Source organism: Poecilia reticulata, chromosome 12 (genome assembly GCF_904066995.2).
Source record: "Poecilia reticulata chromosome 12, P_reticulata-male-v2, whole genome shotgun sequence".
Classification (NCBI taxonomy): domain Eukaryota; kingdom Metazoa; phylum Chordata; class Actinopteri; order Cyprinodontiformes; family Poeciliidae; genus Poecilia; species Poecilia reticulata.
In genome coordinates, this window is record NC_088841.1 from 31,732,833 (window position 1) to 31,752,257 (window position 19,425).

At 44.0% G+C, this 19,425-nt stretch overlaps 2 protein-coding genes and 1 long non-coding RNA gene across 3 annotated transcripts in view; 2 read left to right on the forward strand and 1 right to left on the reverse strand.

Annotated features, from left to right (window-relative positions):
* Positions 1-572: 572 nt before the first annotated feature.
* The window catches only part of LOC108165980 (NLR family CARD domain-containing protein 3-like), a 92,063-nt gene continuing 73,210 nt past the window's right edge, over positions 573-19,425 (reverse strand). The window contains exon 9 of the mRNA XM_081613315.1: positions 573-1,096. Coding sequence (XP_081469441.1) covers positions 573-1,096 — 524 coding nt within the window. The remainder of the gene's footprint in view (positions 1,097-19,425) is intronic.
* LOC145554212 (uncharacterized) lies at positions 8,071-8,643 on the forward strand. Its single transcript, XR_014090244.1, has 3 exons — positions 8,071-8,186; positions 8,284-8,494; positions 8,563-8,643. It is a non-coding gene; the product is annotated as an uncharacterized LOC145554212 (long non-coding RNA).
* On the forward strand, positions 16,086-17,624 carry LOC103478351 (uncharacterized). Its single transcript, XM_008432114.2, has one exon. The coding sequence runs from the start codon at positions 16,241-16,243 to the stop codon at positions 17,576-17,578; it is 1,338 nt and encodes a 445-aa protein (XP_008430336.2). The 5' UTR covers positions 16,086-16,240; the 3' UTR covers positions 17,579-17,624.

The window sequence follows — 19,425 nt, forward strand, 5'->3', positions numbered from 1 at the left end:
CAGACCGTCAACACATTTTCATTGGTTGTGTCGAAATGTGGTACAGTTAGACCCCCACACAGTAAGGCGGAAATGATCGATCATATTCCTGGCTTTATTTTCAAGTAAATAACCACAAAACCAATCTAAAAACACAACTTTTATAAAGTTTGAAATCCATACTGTCCACCAGAGGTGAAATGAACACTCGGTATGCCGTCTGTGTAATTACGAAGTCTTATAAATGTGTCACGTGCTTGCCCGCTCCACAGCGGGCTTCGGCCCGGTAGGGCTAAACAGCAGAAATCCTGTCAGCATTAATAAATCCAAGGTGAATCCTGCCGGGTGTGTCCCTTCAGGACAAGAGGCTCTCCTGTGCCCAGTCTTCTCATTGAGAAAATCTGATCAATTGCATTGAGAGACCGGTTGACCAGATCCATAATTTGCAGGTTTGGAGGAAGTGCAAAGAAAGGCTCCAAAAATATAGAAAAAGACAGGACAAAAACAGAGCAAGCAGGGCAGACAATTGCAGGGAAGGAGCAGAGGAAAAAAGCGTCCGCTTTCATCAAGAGCAACAGAGGCAAATAATCAACTCAGCACAGAGACACTGAGGAACCAGACCACCAGAGCCTAAACCCAGGAATCAGAGGTTCAGTGAACCTCTGATTTATGTAGGTGCCAAGGCAGATCAGTGAGCCAGAGGAGACACCATAAAAGGACAGAATACCAGCAGGACAGTCCAAATGCACTGCTACTCTGTTAGAGAAAGTGGAGGAATGCAGGCGAGTTTCTGTGTCATTGTGCCAGGCAGAGTAACCATCATCAAAGCAGTTCAGACTCCAGGAATGATCATTATATCCAAACAAACAATCTCTACTGTTTCCTTTCCTCCTGATTCTTCTGTAACTCACTGATATATTAACATCTCCTCTCCACTCGACCTCCCAGTAACAGCGACCAGTCAGACCAGTTCTACACAGCAGCTGAGGATCATCAAATCTGTCTGGATGATCAGGATATGACTGAAGCTCCTTCACATATGTCACCTTCCTGTTGTCTTCAGACAGTTTGAGTTTTCTGCTCACTGTGTTTGTGTCGATGGTGAGTTGACAGGAATCTGATGGAGAGAACAAACACAATCCAGCTGCAGTTATTGATCATTTATTGATCTTTGATGATGATCCTGAATGAGTGATGTGACAGTTTGAAGATGGTTGAATGTGAGCTGCTTTGTTGTCATGAATCAGATGAAAAACACACTTACACTTCCTCAGACCTGGTGTCAAGAATCGGCCTCCAGCAGGCTCCACCCTGAAAGGAGGAGGGGGGTCAGACCATCAGTCTCTTTCAGCAGCAAACATGGACATTACATGTCTCTCAGACACACATTGTCCTCCACTGAGACAGGAACAGTCCAACATCTGGAAAAATCCACTTGTAAGAATCCAGAGAAAGAACCATTAAACACCTGGATACCTGCTCCATCCACACTCCCAAACACAGATGAAGGAATGAAACACTAAACAGCCCTGCTGCTGAAAACCTGCTGTGGCCTCACTGTAATATCCAGAAATACAAACATTAAAAAGGAGAAGCTGCATCACATTCAACAAAGAGTTCAACAAGAACCAAAGATTTGATCTCTGAGCTCAGACTCACAAACCAGGGAGAGGCTTCCATCATCACACACCTCTGACAAACACCTCCAACCTTTCAGCACTTCCTCTACCAACCAGCACCACCAGGTGGCGCTGCACACATTTACAATGAGACCAAGAAGAAGAAGCAGCTTCCTGAATCCAGCAGCTGCAGTAATGGCTTGTGAAAGTGTCCAACGAGCATCTGGAACCAGAACCAGCAGATCCAACAGTCCAGAGTGTCTTTGTTTGCATCTTTCCTCTCAGATTTCCAAGCTGCTCTGAAAGGAAATGACATCATCACTCTACTGATGATGTCACGCTCTGATGTCACTGACCAGGAGCTGCTGGACTTGTACATTTCCAGCATGGAGGACAGAGAAGATTTCAGCTCTGATGAGGAGCTGGCCTGCCTTCAAACTGATTCAGGTCAAAGAAACATTTCCAGATGAAGTCAGACTAAAATGTTGGATTGTCCTGCTGCTGCAATCAGCTCCATATATGGACAGATTTCCTCTAAAGGGGGCGGAGCCTGGATTGGAGAAACCAGCAGCAGCTTCCAGGAACAAACATTGGGAACCTCTGGAGGAGAAGATGGAGATCAGATTCCTGCTTTAATCAGTGGATTCATTGGTAGAAAACATGACGACTGAAATATCTGAGAGCTGCAGCTCCATTTTCTACAGATTTGCTGGAACATCATATAGAAATGAAAAATTTCATCATTTCACATCAAATCTGTTCATCTTCCACAGAAACAACTGAATTATTGACCTGAACTGGTTCTGGATGGTAAAAACATCCAGTTTTTCTGTCTCATGAGTTTCCAGAAAGAGTTGAAATGTTTCGTTGATCAGCAGCAGCTCAGTAAAGATCTCTCCTCTTTCCAACCTGATTCAGTCCATGAAGCAGAACATCTCTGCTGCTGCAGCAACAGGAGGAAACTTCTCCAGCTCTCAAGTTTTACACTGACTGCTGGGAAACAGATCAGGGAAAAGATCCTCCATGATCTGTTTATCATATTGTAACCTGCGCACATGGTTCAGAATACAACGAGGTTCAGAATATCACTTCATATTTTTACCATGTTATTCATTCATTTGTAAATGGCATTTTTCCAAACTAAATATTTAATTATCAAACTAAATATTTATCTTAAACTAAACATTTTCCATCAGTCTGACTAAAGTCGTTTCTCCTCTTCCTCCTCTATCAGACCTTCTCTGCTCCTGCAGCAGGTTCCTCCATACCTGAGAGCTTCCAGTCTCCAGTCTGGATCCTTCAGTCCAGCCGACAGCAGCTTCACTCCTGAGTCTCCTGGATGATTGTAGCTCAGGTCCAACTCTTTCAGATGGGAGGGGTTAAAGGTCAGAGCTGAGGCCAGAGAAGCACAGCCTTCCTCTGAGACCAAACAGCCTGATAAGCTGCAGACACACAATTCATCACATGATGAGAAGATGAGAACATTGAGGTAGAGCCCAAGGTCTGAACTGGACATTTATAGGAGAGGAAAAAACTCAAGAAACTGGTGCTTAACCCCAATAAACTCTTTCATGCATAGTGGTCATTGCACTATGCAGTATCTTGTGGATTTTATGTTTATTTATAACACAGAGAGCACCAAGTGGACACTAGTGCATCATGCAATACACTATCAACAACTGGTCACTGCAAGTGCAAAATGTTTTTTGTTGAATCCAATATGGCAGACAAATGAAAAAGCAACTCAGAAATATCCAGTCCCACCTTCTACTGTAGAGAACTCTTGCTGGTAAAAATAATATTATGACATCAAGTAAGCCCTAAAGACTAACACTCCTGGTGTATTTTTCAAAACAAGTTTGTGTATTGAGAAAATTAGAACTGATCACCTAGAAAAATAATCCTTTTTTTCCTCCCCACCTAGGTATAACAGCTTGTGGAGATTATCATAATGGCTAAATGATTCTTGTTTGACTGCTTATCAAAACAAAATATATTTGCTTTTTTAATAAAGAGAGCACCATGGCAGTTCTATTCAGATCAATGGCAATTCTATTGAACAAGTATCACAAGAAAAATATTTAGGAACAATATTGGATGCTCAGTTAAACTTTAGGACCCAAGTTGATAAAATCCACAAAGCTGTTATAACAAATGTAAACCGTTTCAAAATTATTAGAAATGGTCTAACACTCCATGCAGATATTTTCTTTAACCCAATGATCCTTTGACATCTGTCCTATGGAACAGACTAGCCAAACTATACTCAAGCCAGGAAAGTCTATAATCAGGCCTTGAAGGTTTTATATCAAAAGCCAGTCAGATTCAATCACTCTTACATTCTGGCTAAATTGGCATTTTTCTGGTTTTATATGTCATAACCATTTAAAATTTATTTTAAATGTTTTAACAGACTTGTACCTAAATTACAGGGAAACAGTGGATCTACTAGAGCAACAATGAATGGCAATTGTAAGGTTCCCTTTTGTAGAACCACTTTTGCTTGAATTTCTCTCTCTGTCAGAGAATCTGCAGCTTGGAACTCACTCACTGCCAATTTAAAGTCTGTAGCCAGTTTTAATATGTTAAAAAAACAAACAAAATTCTGGTTATGTCTAAAACAGAGCTGTATCCATACTGTTAAGAAAATAAATATAAAAAATGCTAGTTGTAAAACCTTGCAACATGTCTTGATTGAAATAGCCTAATTATAGTTTTCAGATCAATAACTTATTCTGCCCTATTGACCTTTATGTTACCTGTAGTTACAGCAGATTGTTTGCTAAGATCTTTATATCATATTTGATAGCAGGAAAAGGACAGAAATCTGGTTTCACCAGGATTGGTCACATTTTACCTGAGAGTTTCCAGGTTGCAGTTTGGACTCTCCAGTCCAGCAGAGAGAAGCTTCACTCCTGAATCCTGCAGGTTGTTGTTACTCAGGTCCAGTTCTCTGAGACTGGATGACTGGGAGCTGAGAACTGAGGACAGAGCTTCACAGCTTCTCTCTGAGAGGTTACAGTCACTCAGTCTGAGGAGAAAAGGGAGAAAATCTGTTCATCAAAATTTATGTATTTCTTTACAGTCAATTAAGTTCTTTTGCTAAGGGCCTCCCTTATTTGATATATTTTTATATTGGTCTTTATTGTGAACTGGTTCATTCTGTAGTTTTCTGGGGGAATTTTACTGCCCTAAGTTGAGAGCACATATTTTCAGTCTGAAAGCAAGACATTATGTCTTTGTTTAGTGTTATCCTCTCTTGGTTTATTGCTATGTCCACTTTAGTTTCTTTCCTGTTACATCATGTGTTGATTTTTTCACTGTTCAGCGTCAGATTCTCTGTTTTTATGCCATAATTCATATCTAGTTCGTCACTCCGTTTTATGTCCCGCTTCTCCTGTTTCAGTTTTGACCAATGTGCGCGTTTTTTTTTTTTATGCCCCTAAGGTGCAGGGCAGTTGGGAAGCGTATCAATGTGGAAAAGGCAGCCTGACATAGACCTTTTAAAACAACGGCAACAATTTCGGAATTCTGATTACTGAAATTTAAAAGTGCTGTGTTGTTTCATCACCCCAGTTTCATACCGTACTACTTACAGCACCGGTGTTAATGCTATAAAATGAACGCTCTCTATTGTGGTATCACCCATGGAGGGATTTCTTTATTTCTTTATTTAAATGTGTTCATTTTTCAGAGGGATACACAGTGAGGGTATTGTGATTTTAGCTACCAGTAGCAGGAGAACGGAGCTGCGCCAAGAAGCTAACAGAAGCTAAAAAACACTGAATAGAAGAAGAGCTGCCATCTATACAGTTGCAGTCAAGCATGATTTAATGTTACACAATACAGTTTTACCAAGTTGCTCAAAGTCTAAACTGGCATTGTTGTGGATTTAAGGTGTAAAGTTTATCTTCGACTAAACACCCCCAAAGGCATCCCAGCACCCCCCTTGTGTAAAAATGTCAGTCAGCACCCCCTGCCGTCCTCTGTACGCCCCCTGGGGGGCGATACCGCCCACAATGATAATCACTATTCTGGAGGCTGTGCCTGTGTGGCTACTCTTGATTGTAGTAGAGCCCACATGGCAGCACCTGCTTTTCTGGAAAAGTACTATTGAAATCAACAATAAGACAATTGGATCATTTGGACACTTGCTGCACACTCATTGAATTTCTGACAGCGCTGTTGACGTTATATCCCACACATATCCATTATCTAGTGGTAGTAAAAGCGACAAAAAAAAACTATGCACTAGACGTGGGCGGTACCGCCCCCAAGCGGCGTTCAGAGGATGGCAGGGGGCGCTGGTGGACATTTTTACAAAAGGGGGTGCTGGGATTCCTTTGGGGGGCGTTTGGTCAAAAAAGGTAAAGTTTCCACCTTATATGGACAACAATACCAGTTTAGACTTTGAGCAACTTGGTAAAATTGTATTGTGTAACATTAAAACATGCTTGGCTGCAACTGTATTGATGGCAGCTCTTCTTCTATTCAGTGTTTGTAGCTTTTGGCGCAGCTACGCACCTGCTACTAGAAGCTTCTCCGCATCAGTTCAGCGTTACACCGGCTGATGACGTTGCTGTGATTCACTTTGTCTGATATTTTTGTACATATGTTTTGGCAGTTCTGCGATCATGTCAAAGCAGCAACTTACATTAAAAAGTGTTTTATTTCCGTTTGAAGGCTGCCCTCTTCCATGGAAGGACAACAGAAATTTGCTCTTATAAACATGTAATTACTAAAATCACGATACCCTCACTGTGTATCCCTCTGAAAAATGAACCCATTTAAATAAAGAAATCCCTCAATGGGTGATACCACGATAGAGAGCGTTCATTTTATAGCGTTAACACCGGTGCTGTAAGTGGTCCGGTATGAACCGGGGGTGATAGAACAACGGTATCACAACACTTTTAAATTTCAATAATCAGAATACCAAAATTGTTGCCGTTGTTTTAAAAGGTTTATGTCAGTCTGGCTTTTCTCCATTGATACGTGTGGAGGATCCTCCATCTTTTCCTAAGTGTTAGTATTTAAGTGTTTCATATAATATATTTAGAATTTCACTTTTTCTTTGGTGGTGGTTATTGCATAAGGTTGTTTACTAATTTGGGTGCACACAGTTAGTAAACACCTTATGTTTATTTAAGATCATTAACTATTTTGTTTTGCTGAGTTTAAGGACTGGCTGGCAGAAGGGGGTTGGCTCAAAAGAAAACCAGGAAGTGGAACAATCCATCAGGCTGCTGGAAGCAGGGGACTTGTTTCACATCAATCTAGCATAGCCTCTCTCCACTAATGGCATAATTGCTAAAACCTTTTTGGTATTAGTTTATTTTGGTTTTTATAGTTGTGATAAAGTTAAAATGTTTAGTTTAAATTAGTCATTTATGTTTATACATTATTTGTCTTTGTCACCTTCCCTACCCCTCCTCGTTTGTGTAGGCTAGCCTGTTTGTATAAATCCCTCTGTGTGTTCATTGTTAAGTGAGTCTTTTGGTTTGTTATCTTGAGTTATGTTGCCTCAGTTGATTTCTTTTGGGCCCATTTTGTTATATTTTTTAGATTTGTTGTTGAACCTTTTTGTTAAGATATTCTTTGGAAAAAATAAATAGAAAATATTTTTATATATGCCTTTGTCCTTTTGGTTTACTGGTCGGACCGTCACAATACGCTTCCGACTGCCCTGCACCATACGGGGTAAAAAAAATGAGGAGCACATTGAGCAAAACTCCAAAACAGGAGAAGCGGGACATAAAACGGAGCGAGAAACTAGATGTGAATTATGGCATAAAAAAAGAGAATCCGACGCTGAACAGTGAAAAATCAACACATGATGTGAAACACAGGACGATTTGCGGCGCAGCAGGTGATGAGATTACTGTATGGTGAGCGTCAATCAATAAATGTAGCAACAGGAAAGAAACTAAAGTGGACATAGCATAAACCAAGAGAGGATAATAATAATCAAATGAAACTAAATGGAAATTAATGAAGAACAAAATGCAAGAATAAACTAATAAACTAAAGTAAATACAGAGGAATAAACTGGTATGGCAAGACCTTTCGAGGAATAATTAATACAGAGGACTGTATGGCAAGAATAAACAGACACTATTTCCACATAAAAGGTAAAATAATATTGTTGAAGTGCCATGGGTTTGTTGAGACCACATCTAATACTGAGAATAAATATGTCTTACAGACCATAAGAGTAAAGAACTGATCACTTATTTATGTTTTTAATTAGATTTGATAGATTTATTTCTTCAATATTATTTTTCATGTCAGTGTTAATGTCATGAGGCTGATGACTCCATGACACTTTCAATTTTACTCATTAGGATTTGATTAAGAACCAGATTTGTTCTTTGTAATTTCTGTCCAGTAAAACTATTAATCTATAAAGCAATAGACTGTCAGGGTTCCTGTGTGTGTGTGTTGAGTGTGAGTGATGGATCTTTTCCAGCGAAGATCTTGGTGAAGAACCTGGGCAGCCTACACGGGTGGATCTCATCAGCTTCATCAGTGTTGGGGATAAAGAAGCAGCAGAACCTTCACTCAGTGCTGGATGATTAACGTGCACCGGTAGTCTCTCTAGCTGTAGTCTACAGTATTTGTTTTTTTGATCTGTCTCTTCAGTATTTTCCAGTGGTTTCAAAGTCCTTGTGTTTGCTGTCTCTAGATCAGCTTCTGGATTTTTCAACTGGATCAGTTCCATTGTTTCCTCGTCTTGTGGATCTCACCTGCAAGTCTGCCTGCCCGCTGCTCCCTCCACACCGCTCCATCGATTCTCTGGCTCCCGCTCATCACCATCCTCACGCTCATCTCAGGAACCATTCTCCACACTGGACCTTGGGCACATTCCCCCACGCTTCAACCAGAACCATTCTAAAGTAAGCGTTTCATATTGTATCGCCGATCACCTCATTTTGGGCCACCAGTAACCTTGCTCTCATTCCAGGCACCTCCGATTGCACTACTCAACCGCTCCTGGAAGGATCAAGGAGAATTGTTTGTCTGTTTTTGCAAGGAAATAAAACCCTTACCTTTATTCAGACTAGTTGATTTTGCATGTGGGTCAGAAGGTTAAAGCCAAACATGGCAGAATCATTCAGCCAACTTGACACAGCAGAATCAACTCCTGACCCCAATCAAGATCATGCTGTACTGGTCCGTCATGACTCTATGCTGCACTCTTTATACGATCAACAAACTATTACTAACCAGCGTTTAGATCAATTTGCTGGAATGTTGAAAGAGCTTCACCAAAAGCTAGTTTCTGCTGGCCCACCTCCTGCTTTGGGGCCACCTCCTGCCGCAGATCCACTCCCTTCCCAAGCCAGCGCTTCCGCCAGCCCTGCGGAAGCACTGGGCTCCAGTGTCCGTTCGTCTCAGAGAGGTCTCCCCACCCACACCTGAGCCCTATTCGGGTGAGATAGGTAAATGTGGGGGATTTTTATTACAATGCTCTTTAGTTTTTTCTTTTTCGCCCCAAAGCTTTCAGACAGATGCTGCAAAGATCTTGTATGTTATTGGTTTGTTAAGGGCAAGAGCGCTAAGATGGGCGGAGGGTAAGTTTGGACAGCAAGTCTTTTTTCAGGGGACTTATGACTCGTTTGTGTCCGCATTTAAACAGACATTTGGGTATACTGAATCATGTTCTGATATTACCCGCAAGCTGTGGAATTTAAAGCAGGGTCGTCAAGCGGTAGCGGATTTTGCTATTGACTTTAGAACCCTGGCAGCCTCTTCTGGTTGGAACACAGAGGCATTGAAGGGAGCTTTTCTACAAGCTCTGAACAAAAACATGAAAGATGAACTAGCTTACCGAGATGAACCAGCCTCATTAGAGGATCTAATCTCAATGGCTATTAAGATCGACAATAGGGTCAGAGACAGAACCCGATCCAAGAGAGAACTGAATATTTGCCCAAACAGAGTGGAATTTAACGTTACCCCCACAAATCAAGATCAAACCCCTGAGGAACCTATGCAAATAGGAAGAACCAGACTAACTCCCAAAGAACAGCAGCGACGCATGAGGTCAGGCGCCTGCCTTTACTCTGGTCAAACAGGGCACTACATTGCTAACTGTAAGAACCTGCCAAAAGACAAAGCCCATCATTAGCTATGGGAGAAGTGGTGGGCAACTCAAAGAAGGCTTCCCGTTTAACTCTACCATGTTCCCTGATTACTAGTAATCAGTCCTTTCAGACAATTGTTTTAATAGATTCTGGTTGTGAACAAAACCTTATCGACAATAACCTTGTTAATCAACTCCAGATACCCACCATTCCTCTTTGAGTCCCAGTCTTGGTTTCTGCACTTAATGGTAAAGCCTTACCTGTCATTACTCATCGCACAGTTCCCATTGAGCTTTTAGTTTCAGGAAATCATCGTGAGGCAATAACCTTTTTTGTATTCCCTTCACCTCAGTCACCAGTGGTTCTAGGCTATTCATGGCTTCTCAGCCATAATCCACACCTTAATTGGAGGAGTGGCCGGGTAGAGTCTTGGAGCACATAATGTTTTTCATCGTGTCTTCACTCTGCTCTCCCTTCAGTTGTTTCTCATCCTGCAGATGAACCCTCTCCTGCTGACCTGACCAGTGTTCCATCTGAATACCATGACCTTCGCATGGTTTTCAGTAAGTCTAAAGCTCTCTCTCTTCCTCCTCACCGTCCATACGATTGTACCATTGACCTACTTCCAGGAGCACCACTACCCACCAGCCGTTTATACGGTATATCCAAACCAGAGAGGGAGAGCATGGAGAAATACATCAGTGAGTCCCTTGCTGCTGGCATCATTCGTTCATCAACCTCACCTGTGGGAGCCGGGTTTTTCTTCGTTGGTAAGAAGGATGGAACAGTCAGACCATGTATTGACTACAGAGCCTTAAACCAAATCACTGTAAAGAATAAATACCCACTGCCATTACTTGCCTCAGCTTTTGAACTCGTTCAGGGAGCCACCATCTTTACCAAACTTGACCTCCGTAATGCTTACCACTTGATCAGAATGAGGGAGGGAGACGAGTGGAAAACAGCGTTCAGGACACCACTTGGCCATTTTGAGTATTTAGTTATGCCCTTTGGCCTCATGAATGCACCAGCAGTGTTCCAAGCGTTAGTCAATGATGTCTTCAGGGACTATCTTAATCAGTTTGTCTTTGTTTATCTTGACGACATTTTCATTTTTTCAAGATCTTTAGAGGAACACAAGAGACATGTCCGCCTGGTTCTTCAGCGTCTTTTGGAGAATCGGCTGTTTGTCAAGGCGGAGAAATGAGAGTTCCATGCCTCATCAGTGACATTTCTGGGTTATGTTTTGGGGAGCAGGCAGGTGAAGACGGACCCAGCAAAGGTTCAAGCAGTCTTGCACTGGCCTACTCCCACATTTTGCAAGCAACTTCAACGTTTTCTGGGGTTTGCAAATTTCTACCGTCGTTTCATTAAAAACTATAGCCAAACTGTTCTTCCCCTTACCCGTCTCACTTCCACCAAGGTTAGTTTCAGTTGGTCACCAGAAGCTGAACAAAGTTTCTTAGATTTGAAGAGGAGGTTTGCCAATGTACCCATCCTCATTAAACCAGACCCATTTAAACAGTTTGTTGTGGAGGTGGACGCCTCTGATTCTGGGGTAGGGGCAGTCCTGTCATAAATTTTTCCATTGATGACAAATTGCACCCCTGTGCATTTTTCTCCCGTCGTCTCTCACCAGGTGATAGAGAACTCCTGGCAATAAAGATGGCTTTTGATGAATGGCGTCACTGGTAAGAGGGGGCGGAGCATCCCATTGTTGTCTTGACAGATCACAAGAATCTAGCCTACCTTCAACAGGCCAAGAGATTAAATCCCAGACAGTCTCGCTGGTCCCTCTTTTTCTCCAGGTTCAACTTTACTATTTCTTATAGACCTGGATCCAAAAACACCAAGCCAGATGCACTTTCGAGACAGTTTTCCCCTGATCATGACATGCCTGAAACCACCATTATTTCACCATCATGTGTTGTTGGAACTCTTTCTTGGAAGATTAGAGACCAGGTACTGGCTGCTCAACAGACTGAACCCGGTCCCATAAATAGACCACCCAACCGTTTGTACATTCCTTCATCCGTTAGAGCTCGTCTCATTCATTGGGCCCATACTGCAAAATTTTCTTGTCATCCTGGCATTAACAGAACAGTCTCTCTGATCAGACGAAACTTTTGGTGGCCGTCGTTATATAGAGATGTCAAGGACTATGTGCTTGCCTGTCCCATCTGCGCTCGCAATAAGACCCGCAATCAACCCCCCAGTGGGTTGCTTCAACCTCTTCCAGTTCCCAAACGTCCCTGGTCGCACATAGCTTTAGACTTTGTTACTGGGCTACCACCTTCAAAGGGTTTCACCGCCATTCTAACAATCATTGACCGCTTCTCTAAGGCTTGCCATCTGGTTCCCTTACGTAAACTTCCTACTGCCATGCAAACTGGCCATCTTCTAACTAAACATGTGTTTCTTCTGCATGGTATCCCCTCTGAGATTCTGTCAGACAGAGGTCCACAGTTTGTTTCTAGAGTTTGGAAGGAGTTTGGCACTGCTCTTGGAGCTAAGGTAACCCTCAGTTCTGGGTTTCATCCCCAAACTAATGGTCAGACTGAGCATCTGAACCAGGAGCTTGAAGCTACCCTTCGTTGTCTCTGTTCGTCACACCCTTCATCCTGGAGTGTGCACTTGCCTTGGGTGGAGTATGCCCACAACAGCCACACCTCAACAGCCACTGGCCTATCACCTTTTGAGTCCTCTCTTGGCTATCAGCCCCCTCTGTTTCCTTCAGATGAGCTACAAACATCCGTCACTTCTGTTCACCATCACATCCGCCATTGCAGACACATCTGGACACAGACCAATGCAGCTCTCAACCGGACAGCCGAGGGAAACCGCAGATGGGCTGACCGTAAGAGAACCCCTGCACCGTCATATTCTCCTGGACAAGAGGTTTGGCTCTCCACTCGTGACATCAATCTCAAATCATCCAATCGTAAGCTTTCCCCTCGCTTTATTGGTCCCTTTGAAATAACCTCTGTTCTCAGTCCTTTAGCTGTACGCCTCAGGCTTCCTGATGGGTTAAAGATCCACCCTGTGTTTCATGTTTCTCTTATTAAACCAACCCGTTCCAGTCCTTTCTGTCTCATATTTGTATGGCATTGGAAGGATCTGGAGCTTTTGTTTTTCCACTGAAAGCTCTGGTTTGCACAATAAATGCCATGAGGGTGAAATTTTATGGTTGATACTCTGATGTCCAATTGTCTGAAGACAGCACAGAGCTGCACCACCAGAAACCGACAGAAACACTGAAGAGCAGAAGAGCTATGATTAATGTAGTTACAGTTCTATCCATGTTTTAATGTTGCAGAGCTCAGTCGTTTTGCAAATAGATCAAAGTTTAAACTGGCATGTTGAACATATTTTATCTGGTCATTTTGTGGAATATTTAACAACTAGAAAATGGCAAAGAACAAGAATATTTTTTCCACTCTGATTGGCTGCTGTTAGGCCTACCAATTTTAACTTGAATGTTCATTGCATTTTTCAAAGATGCCTGTGAAAATAATTTCTATTCCAATGGCTTTCTTGTTCTCTGGAAAATTATTTTGATGATATATACAGAAACGAGGACTAATATTACTATTAGTGATAGAAATATTAACAATAAAATAATAGTCAGTGTAAAGTAGTCTACAAATTCTTTGGTGGGGGGCAGTGAAGGACCTGGATAAAGGCTAGGAGGGCGCTGACCCAAAAAAATGGTTGAGAAACACTGCACTAGACGTAAGATGAAATATATACACACATATTCATGGCATACGTTGGTAAAAATTTTCGGTAACATTTATTTGAAGGGGTGTGCATAAGACTGACATGACACTGTCATAAGCATGACACACTGCCTGTAATGAACATAAAGAAGTCTTTAGGAATGTTTATGACACTTGTCATAAAGTATCATTCGGTAAATAATCCATCCATTTTCTTCCGCTTATCCGGGGTCGGGTCGCGGGGGCAGCAGCTTCAGAAAAGAGGCCCAGACTTCTCTCTCCCCAGCCACTTCTTCCAGCTCCTCTGGGGGAATCCCAAGGCGTTCCCAGGCCAGCCGAGAGACGTATTTCCTCCAGCGTGTCCTGGGTCTTCCCCGAGGCGTCCTCCTGGTGGGACGTGCCCAGAACACCTCACCAGGGAGGCGTCCAGGAGGCATCCTTACCAGATGCCCGAGACACCTCAACTGGCTCCTCTCGATGTGGAGGAGCAGCGGCTCTACTTTGAGTCCCTCCCAGATGACCGAGCTTCTCACCCTATCTCTAAGGGAGAGCCCAGCCACCCGGCGGAGGAAACCCATTTCGGCCGCTTGTACCCGTGATCTCGTTCTTTAGGTCATGACCCAAAGCTCATGACCATAGATGAGGGTGGGAATGTAAATCGACCGGTAAATCGAGAGCTTTGCTTTTTGGCTAAGCTCTCTCTTCACCACGACAGACCGGTACAACGCCCGCTTCACGGCAGACGCTGCCCCAGTCCGCCTGTCGATCTCCCACTCCTTTCTTCCCTCATTCGTGAACAAGATCCCCAGATACTTAAACTCCTCCACTTGAGGCAGGACAACCCCCCTGACCCGGAGAAGGCACTCTACCCTTTTTCGGCTCAAGACCATGGCCTCGGATTTGGAGGCACTGAGCCTCATCCCGGCCACTTCACTCTCGGCTGCGAACCGCTCCAGTGAGAGCTGCAGATCACTTTCCGATGAAGCCAACAGGACCACATCATCCGCAAAAGCAGAGATGCGATCCTAAGGCCACCAAAACGGATCCCCTCAACACCTCAGCTGCGCCTAGAAATTCTGTCCATGAAAGTAATGAAAAGAATCGGTGACAAAGGGCAGCCTTGGCGGAGTCCAACTCTCACTGGAAGTGAGCCCGACTTACTGCCGGCAATGCGGACCAGACTCTGACAGCGGTCATACAGGGACCTGTCAGCCCGTATCAAAGGGCCCGGTACGCCATACTCCCGGAGTACCCCCCACAAGCACTCCAGAGGCACACGGTCGAACGCCTTCTCCAAGTCCACAAAACGCATGTAGACTGGTTGGGCGAACACCCATGCACCCTCCAGGACCCTGCTGAGGGTGTAGAGCTGGTCCAGTGTTCCACAACGAGGACGAAAACCACACTGCTCTTCCTGAATCCGAGGTTCAACTATCCGATGGACCCTCCTCTCCAGGACGCCTGAATAGACCTTATCAGGGAGGCTTAAGAGTGTGACTCCCCTGTAATTGGAGCACACCTTCCGGTCCCCTTTTTAAACAGGGGGACCACCACCCCAGTCTGCCAATCCAGGGGAACTGCCGATGTCCATGCGATATTGCAGAGTCGCATCAGCCAACACAACCCTACAACATCTAGAGCCTTAAGGAACTCCGGGTGGATCTCCTCCAACCCCGGGGCCCTGCCACCGAGTAGCTTTTTGACCACCTCAGCAACCTCGTCCCCAGAAATTGGAGGGCCCAACCCAGAGTGCCCAGGTTCAGATTCTTCAACAGAATGCATGTTTGTGGGATTGAGGAGGTGTTCGAATTATTCCGAATTATTGACCGAATTATTGAGGTCAGTTGCACACCTTCCCTACTATAAACAGTGTTGGTGCTGCACTGCTTCCCCCTCCTGAGACGCCAGATGGTGGACCAGAATCGCCTCGAAGCTGTACGGAAGTCTGTCTCCATGGCCTCTCCAAACTCCTCCACACCCGAGTTTTTGCCTCAGCGACAACCTGAACCGCATGCCGTTTCGCCCGCCGGTACCCATCAGCTGCTTTTGGAGTCCCACAGGCCAAAAAAGCCCGATAGGACTCCTTCTTCAGCTTGAGAGCATCCCTCACCGAAGGTGAGGGTTGCTGTCAACAGGCACCAACAACCTTGCGGCACCAACAACCTTGCGGCCGCAGCTCCGATAGGGCGCCTCGGCAATGGAGGTATGGAACTGTGAGGGATTGCCCCTCCCTAACAGGTGCTGTTTTTGTGTTTTATGAATTCTAATTTATTTGTGTAAATGTATTGTTTTGGGAAGTACTTTGATTTATTTACTTGTTTTAATCCTCTTCTCTCTTTGAGGTCACCTGGTCATGTGTTGCCATGGAAGCGCGCCCATGAGCAGTGCTGACAAGGACCTGGTGATACCAATCAGCCTCATTGGGAAAATCCATTTTCTGAGAGGGAGGAGAGATGTATTTTGAATTTTGTTTGGGCCCAGATAGTTTTTGTTTGAGTTAATTGTAACTGTAGACATTGTTTAGGAATAGTTTAGTGCAAATGTTTGTTTGTTTCTGTCTGAAAATGTGAATGTCTCCACCCCTCCAATTAGTCCTGGTGGGAGCCAATCATTTAAGAGCCAGGTGGTTCAGGTGAAAGGGAGATTCTCGCTCTTCTTGTTTGTGACCTGATATGCCACGCTGTATACTGAACTGAACTGAACTGAACTGAAGAAAAAAAGAAAAGTATTGAGTACTTTACAACTGCTGGTTCCGGTCTGTTTTTCTCTTGGGTCGCAAACCAACACTTGGTGTCAGAAGTGGGATGCGACGCTGATGTGCAGATAACTGCTAATTATGGGTCCAAAGCAGCAGACAAAAGGCTCTAAAGCTGCAGAATCGGCTCCAGTGGAGGAAGCAGAGCAGGATGGAGCTACAGGTCAGCAGACTTGGCAGTTCAGTGATGAAACAGCATCTGTGGACATGAAGAACATTGCTGCCATGCTGGAAAAATGTCTTCAGTTCCAGAGTGACTTTGTTGACAGATGGGATAAAGAAGAGGATAAGCAAGAAAGGAGATGGCACCAGATGCAGGTTGAAGTTAACAATCTGAGAGATGACTTGGAGAAGAAGCAGAAAACTGAAATTTGTTCTCATTCAGGCTCCTCTTCAGAAGATGATTTAGAGCCAGCTTCTCGGCATAAATCTAGAGGCGAGCCAAAACAAAGAGTCTGGACTCAATCTGATATTCCAAAGTTTGAGGAGGGAGAGGACATTGAACAGTATCTGACAACCTTTGAAAGGTTAGCAACGGCATACCAATGGCCTGAGAGGGACTGGGCAGTAAGGTTGGTACCTCATCTCACCGGCAGAGCCCGAGCAGCGTATGTGGCTATGGCTGCAGAGGATTCCTGTGACTATGGTGAAGTAAAAGCAGCCATCTTGACAAAGTATGAAATTAATGAAGAAGTGTACCGACAACGCTTTAGAGAGCCAGAGGTCCGTGTGAATGAAACCCCCCGAGAGTTCTACAACCGTCTGAAAGACCTTTACTTGAAGTGGATACAGCCTCAGAAGAGAAGAAAGGATGAGATTGGGGAGATCCTGATCCTGGAGCAGTTCTATAATTCTCTGTCACCAGAGCTGAGAGTATGGGTCAAAGAGAGGAGCCCAGCATCGGCACAAGAAGCAGCAGAACTGGTTGAAAACTTCCTGGCTGCAAGACGGGGACCAAAAACCTTCCGATACAACCTTCAACAGAAGTCCAGCTTAATGCAGAGTAAGTCTGTGGGGTTTGGTTTGGGTGGTGGTCCAAGTCAGATGGCAGGGGTAGAGAAGCAAAGGGGGAAAATGTTCTCATCTAAGCCTAAGTCAGAAACAAAATCTGTTGTCTGCTACTTCTGTGGTCAAGAGGGTCATATAAAACCAGAATGTCCACTGAGAAAAGCCAAATCAGCATATTTTTGCACTGTACCAAGGTCATTGTCTGCAGAAGACCAATTTCAGGGTAAGAAACAAGTTATGGAGGTGAGAGTAAATGGAAAGCCAGCCATTGCTCTTTTAGATACAGGAAGTGCACAGACCTTAGTCCACCCTTCTATTTTGAAAATCAATGCTATTTACAGGGCCCAGGCCTTGATATTTCCTGTGTGCATGGGGATCATAAAACCTACCCCACTGCGGCGATCTATCTAGAAGTGGCAAACCAAACTTATCTCTTAAGTGTAGGTGTAGTGGAAGGTCTTCCCATCAAAGTTATTTTAGGTCTGGATATTCCAGTCTTGCCAGAACTGATCCAGGCCTGTAAGCCGGTGTATGTTGTAACCCGATCACAAAAACAAGCTAAACAATTAGCTGGGGTGATTCTGAACCTCTACCTGAGACTGTGGAGACAGGCCAGCAAATAAACCCTGAGACTACTGTTAAACTGAATTCTCTGCAAGAACTGCCCTTCTTTAACTTTGATATTCCTTCTGAGAGTGTGGTTAAAGTGAGGAAAAGCAAACGACAAAGGCGGCTTCAGAAAATGGCAGGCACAGTTAGACAAACATCTTTGGGATTGCCAGATCTTGATGGGGACATTGTGGGCTCGCAAGTTGACTTCAAGAGATTACAACAGTCTGATGAATCACTGAATGGTCTTCTTGATCAAGCAACTCATATTGCTGTGGGAGAAATTGATAAACAGCCTGAGGGGGGGTATTATATCCTTAGAGATGTGTTGCTTTATCGTAATGGAGGAAAAACAGCATGTGAGCAACTGGTGGATCCACAAAGTCTAAGGGAACAGGTGCTAAATTAGGGTCATGGGGCACCATGGGCAGGACATCTGGGTTTTAAAAAGACCTATGACAAGATTTATGCCAAGTTGTATTGGCCAGGTCTTTATAATCAGGTAAAAGAGTACTGCCAATCATGTGCAGTGTGTCAACTGTCAGGCGGAAAGAATGTCCCAAAGTACCCACTACAGTCATTACCTATTATTGATGTTCCTTTCAGCAGAATAGGTATGGACATTGTGGGACCACTGGAACGGACTCAAGCAGGAAATCTGTTTATTCTGGTTGTGTGCGACTATAGCACTCGCTATCCAGAGGCTTTCCCCCTTAGGGACATAACAGCTAAACAGATAGCCTATGCTTTACTCCAGTTGTTCTCTAGAGTGGGGATTCCATCTGAAGTACTTACTGACCAGGGTACTAACTTTTTGTCAAACAATCTTAAGCAGGTCTACAGATTGTTGGGCATAAAGGGTATTCGGACCACCCCCTACCACCCACAGACTGATGGGCTGGTAGAAAGGTACAACCGGACATTAAAGAGTATGTTGAAGAAGTTTATCTCTGTCAATGGCAAAGACTGGGATAAGTGGCTACCCTATCTTCTGTTTGCTTATCGGGAAGTTCCGCAGGCGTCCACTGGCTTTTCGCCATTTGAACTTCTTTATGGCAGGCAGCTGAGGGGCCCTCTGGATGTTCTTCAAGAGTCCTGGGTTGGTAAGAAGGATCAGTCAACCAATGTCATCAACTATGTTCTAAATATGAGACAGAAGATGGAGGAGACAACCAACCTCGTCAGAGAGCACCTGGAGAAGGTTCAACAGCAGCAACAGACCTGGTATGATAAAACGGCCAGATGCAGATCCTTCAAACCAGGTCAGAAGGTTCTTTTACTACTTCCAACATCTGACAATAAACTTTTAGCAAAATGGCAGGGACCATATACTGTTATGAAGAAGCTAAGTGCTACAACCTATGAGATTCAGATGCCTGAGAGAAGGAATTCAAAGCAAACCTTTCATATCAATCTGCTTAAGGAGTGGAAATCCCGGGCTCCGCCCCTTAGTCAGCAATGCTTTGTGCGTGCAGTGCAAGAGGAAGATGATGATGATGAGGGTGAGTTGCCATCTGTAAAAGACTCTGTTATTTCACTTGATCTCTCTCATCTCACTCTCACCCAGCAACAGGAGTTGGAGGCCATTGTTCCTTCAGATCTTTTCAAAGAACAACCAGGTGCCACAAACCTGGTGGAACATGATATTC